Source organism: Chaetodon trifascialis, chromosome 7 (assembly GCF_039877785.1).
Source record: "Chaetodon trifascialis isolate fChaTrf1 chromosome 7, fChaTrf1.hap1, whole genome shotgun sequence".
NCBI lineage: Eukaryota > Metazoa > Chordata > Actinopteri > Chaetodontiformes > Chaetodontidae > Chaetodon > Chaetodon trifascialis.
Genome location: NC_092062.1, coordinates 6,981,652 through 6,986,658, shown reverse-complemented (window position 1 = coordinate 6,986,658; position 5,007 = coordinate 6,981,652). Strand labels below are relative to the sequence as shown.

Genomic DNA, 5,007 nt, shown 5'->3' with positions numbered 1-5,007 from the left:
GTAGATGTTGTATTTGTGACTTCATTCTGCGATATTCATTTATCTACAGTCATCCTATTCTATTTGTGGCTTATGTTACTTGCATTGTACTTGCCACAGAGGCCTGTGTTCATTGAGTGTTTTTATTTTACATGATCCATTTCATTTTACAAAACCATTCTTATTTAAAATATTACTGTGATAACTTATTTGTCACTGCTTTAAACATCCGCACAGAGACATCATTTGCGGCTTGCATTATATTGCTTCTAGCCTTTCAAACCAACGACACCTGGTTCATAGTCTAATATGAATCGGACTTCTTGGCTCTCACTTGTGAAACTGCAATCCTGCTGAGGCTGTGGCCATGTTTGTGATGGAATTAATAAAAAGCCCACAAAACAAAAAGCTTTATCCCTAAATCCTGCAAAACAGGTTTACGGATTTAGATGACATCTGCAACATTTTAATATCTTTATCCACCCTTTATTTTCCGTGAGAGTCACACACTGCATTCTGTTTGGTTTATTTTGCCCTGCACCTCCCTCTTTTTCCACATTATTTCATGCTGCAGCGTTGCCACTGAAAATAATGAACAATAAAGATGCCCCTTGAGACAAAACTTGAGACGACACAATTCTTCCTGGAAACTTTAATTGTTTTGACAACTCCTCACAAGCCAGTGAAGGTCAAGTCCAACAGTGCAGCTGACAGAAATGTACAAGTGCCCTCTCACACTGGCAGGAGGGTGGTGAGGTAAATTCGGTGTTCAATGTCATGAAAAATAAAGGCTTTTTTCCCTCTTTACATTAACAATGGCTGCTGACTCTCCAACAGGGAAATCATTTCATATTGATTTAAAGACATTCCCTGTCTGAATATCATTGGTTGTTGTTGTTCAAAAGGAGTCTGTTAATGTTCATATATTTCATCAATTCATAACCAAAGTTGAATGATTTCATGGTGTCAATCATTAATTTCTCAAGGAGAAGCTCTGACTGCACAAATGTAATAGAGACATAGTTTGCAGTGATTTTTTCTTAAGGTTTTACATTATAAGCACTGTCAGAAGTGCTGTAACTCTCCGATTAAATTTTCAACTAGAGTGCAACATAACAGAATCAAATCAGGCCTCTTTTTAAAAGATCAAACAGCAGACCAACCCTTCGCTCCAAGCGGGTCAGAGTTGTCATAGTTAATGAGTACAAAACAATTCAAGAGAAAGCTAAGCAGGGCAAATAAGAAAGGAACTCGTGTTGAACTCCACCACATATCTACAGAGGGAGGGCTGCTTCAGTGCACATTCAACATCTCTGCAATGAGCCTGACATGCTACATATTAAACTATTCCAAAAACACTGCAAAGAGTTAACCAATATCATCATGTGAGGACATTATTGGCAGAGCATAACCACGTAGACTTACTAAAGACTTAGAAGTGGAAACACAATATTTACATAACAACAAAAAAAGGTTTTAATAAAAATATCTTATAATTACAATAGTCTATTTTAAGCATATAAGTCTTCTTTTCACATACTTTTATAGAACATTTGTGTGTCTTTATGTACAATCTTAATTGCCTCGAATCAGAATTGTTCTTTTTTACAATATCAAACATTTTAAGAGTCCAGGGATGACATCCCTGTTCAACACAAATCATCTATTTTAAACAATAGATGTCCAAAACATGTACAATGATTTTCGCAGTTTAGTAAAGCTTTAAACTGGAGTCATTTTTAGTTATTCTTTAAGCACAATTCACAAACAGGTTTCATAGCTGCTGACAGACAGCTTTCCAACAAAAATGTCTCAGCGAGGAGAATCCATATTTTCACTTTTTTAGAAAAATGTCAAATGACAAGAGGTGAAGTCAGAGCAACTTAAACAGGAGGAAGGAGAGGGATATGTCTACATACGGACTCCTTGTTCGATAGAACCAAAAAAAAAAGAAAAGCTGATATGAATTGTGATTTTATTTGGGTTGAATTCTTCCCAGCGGTTTTGAAATCCCCTTGTGATTGTGCCTCCAGTTGGGTGTGAGTCCCTGGCGAAGCTTTGCTGGCTTTGGAGTGGCTCTGTGCAGCCTGCACACCTGTGGAGGGGATGAATAGCAGCGGGGGGGTGAGCTACAGAGCTCCAGACTGACTGGCGCCACCGACAAAACAGAGGCCATGCTTGATCAACAACCCAAAACAAACCAGGTCAAACAACAACCACACAGCTCCTCAGGCTGTTGGGCAAGGCTGCCGAGAGGCAGCCGAGGCTCTCAGCAAGCCTGCAAGACAGCCTTACTGTAACACACACCAGGTTCCTGCTCTTAGCCTCTCCACGTGTGTTTAGAGTCAGTGCTGTAAATCTAACTTTAAAGCCAGAACAGCAGCTTAACTGGAATTGTGAGGGTCAGACAGAGAGTGAATGAGAGAGTGTGTGAGAGGGAGGAAGGAGTGTGTGTAAGAATGAAAGAGAGGGCAAGCTGAGGTTTTAACCCTCTCTTCTTGCCAGATTGCTTCACCAGTGACAGTTATTGCGCAAAGCACAGCTGCCTCTGAGGTTGGTGCCAATTTAATGTTCCTCAATCATTATTTTCCCTGACATCTACTGGCCTCCCCTGAGCACTCTAGAGATTGACAATTCACACCACATATAGGCTACAATAATCAAGCAAATGGGGATGCCTCAATGACCCCCACTTATGGTGTTTTATACTGGCCACATGTGTCTCTGTGACAAAAAAAAAAAGCAAAATCAATCAAACTTCTAATGGTAAACAACAAATCAAAGAACATTTTAAATTGACTCATGATATTTCAAGTCAACTTACCGACGCAGTGCTTATGTCTCAGCGGCATAAAATAGAGTCCTCCGGCTTTTTGACTATTGACGTCCTCTACAAAAAAGAAGAAAAGGGAACATGTAAAACGATTTGGCTTCCATGGATAAGACTAAATAAAAGCAAGGCCTAAAGCCCTGCAAAATAAATGATATACAGCAGAGCAGCAGAAAATTAGCTGGCTATATCTCCCATAATAAATTCTCCTATAGCCTATTGAATAACAAATTGCCCTTATTGTGCGCAGTGGAGTGGGCTGCAGGCTGAGGTACTTCACCAATCCTAGGATAAGGTGGGCCTCTGACACACACTGTCATTATCATGCAAATCATAAAGCCCGCAATCAAGTGCGCAATCTAACCCACACCAAAAGCGTTTTTGCGCCTGATGTTTCCGGCTGTGATATGCGGTGTGCAGCATTTTCATTTTTTGCTGTCTTCTTTTCCTAACATTGAAAGGACAATGACAGATAACGGGCATGACGCGCTTTGTCTGAGTCTGACTGGCGGAGGGCAGTCTGGCACGGGGAGGTACAGTAAATCGGGGTCCCCGGTATGTCCCGGTGGAAAAGAGGAATGGAGAGCCGTCTCCGCTCATTAAAGCTTACCTGATGGTGGTCAATGTTGAGCACCGTCAGCGGTGTCCGGCTGGGGTTGGAGGCTGGAGGAGGGCAGGTCCCGGTCTGTTGTGGCTGTTGTTTATGGAGAGAAGGGTGCGTCTCCAGGGCCAGCTGCAAGTCCAGGATGTAGTCTATGACATGCTGGAGGATCTCCACTTTGCTGACTTTCTTATCCTGTGGAATGGTGGGCACCAGGCGCTTCAGCCGGCTGTAGCAGTCGTTCATGTCGTACTGCAGGCAGTACAGGTCCTCCTCTTCCATCCTGCACCGGGCGATGTTGAGGCTCTGCTTCGACAGATAGTGCAGGGAGAGCTCGCTGCTGCTGGAGGAGGAGTCCTGGGGGCGGACTGGAGTAACAGCCTTCATCTTAGATAACCAACGGCTCAGAGAGAAGCAACAACAACAACAACACAAAAAGCCAAAGAATTACACTACTGGTAGCAGGGGGTATTAGAGATTACACCACGGTGCTGTAAACACAGCGAAAGCTACTCTAATACAGCCGCAAATTAGCGAGAGAATAAGATCAACTCAAAGGCGGAATTCTAGTCTGTCAACACATCCCGTAGAGCCTCACAGTTCCCCTTACTTCAGCAGGCTCGATGTGAAAGGAATGAATAGATTTCCTACATTTATAGAGGAGAGGGGAGGCGCCAAGCCAGCCGGCTGACAGATCAGGGAGAGAAGCTGGTCAATCACCGGCAGCCCGCTGCCCACCGACCCCACAACGGAGCCGAGAAAAAGGCGTGTCTCATTCTGTGTGCGCTGCGGTGGGCTGCCTGTTGGTAGGAGAGATGTTTGCGTGTGTGTGTGTGTGTGTGTGTGTGTGTGTGTGTGTGTGTGTGTGTGTGTGTGTGTGTGTGTGTGTGTGTGTGACAGAGAGAGAGAGAGAGAGAGAGAGAGAGAGAGAGAGATTTTAAGCAGTCAATTGCGCATTACCATCGCTGTACAAAGGAAAAAGTCTCAAGTATCTTAACGTCCAGCCATCAGGAGGCTTATCTTGACAATTTTCTGATCGATCCAGACAGAGGTGGTGGTACATATGCACAATTCACCACGCTGATTAGCGTCGGATTGCTTCGTTAGTGCCGTAGTCATTGATGCGTAATTACGCACAGCCTCGCTCGCATTGATCACCCCTGTGACAGATGATCCGGAGCCGAACCACGTGCTTAGCTTAGAAGAAGAAACCTGTCTTACCTCACTGAGGAAACGAGAATCAGATCGTAAACTGACAGCGGCCACAGTATAATTCAAGTCCTCAATAAATAAAATAACCATCATGGCCTAATAATATTTTAGTTCATTTTAGGACTTGGCTAAACACGGCTGAAATGTTATTGGCTGTTAACTTGGTTAACTAACTAAGCCCTAACCTCATTGCAGTTTATTATTACAGTCTTATTTATGCAGCATTCCTTCATCGAATTGTAATTTTGCTATGACGCTTATATATATTTTAATCAGATTTATTTCTAGTACTTCATGAGTGAAAATGGGATCTCAAGGACATATACTTCGAGCTTATCATCACCTCTGATTGAATAAATTGATATTAAAACTTCATATAATAAAC

At 42.7% G+C, this 5,007-nt stretch overlaps 1 protein-coding gene across 1 annotated transcript; it reads right to left on the bottom strand.

The window, feature by feature from the left end:
* Positions 1-616: 616 nt before the first annotated feature.
* id4 (inhibitor of DNA binding 4) lies at positions 617-4,541 on the bottom strand. The gene is made up of 3 exons (XM_070966555.1): positions 3,420-4,541; positions 2,804-2,869; positions 617-2,074 (listed from the first exon to the last, which is right to left on the bottom strand). The coding sequence occupies exons 1-2, from the start codon at positions 3,795-3,797 to the stop codon at positions 2,822-2,824; spliced, it is 426 nt and encodes a 141-aa protein (XP_070822656.1). The 5' UTR covers positions 3,798-4,541; the 3' UTR covers positions 617-2,074; positions 2,804-2,821.
* Between the last annotated feature and the right edge of the window lie 466 nt (positions 4,542-5,007).

Bases quoted from the DNA above. Each gene is read 5' to 3' on its own strand.
- id4 (XM_070966555.1), bottom strand. From the start codon at position 3,797: ATGAAGGCTGTTACTCCAGTCCGCCCCCAGGACTCCTCCTCCAGCAGC. The intron at 2,870-3,419 runs GTAAGCTTTAAT...TCTTTTTTGTAG, and splicing joins TCAACATTGACCACCATCAG to AGGACGTCAATAGTCAAAAA.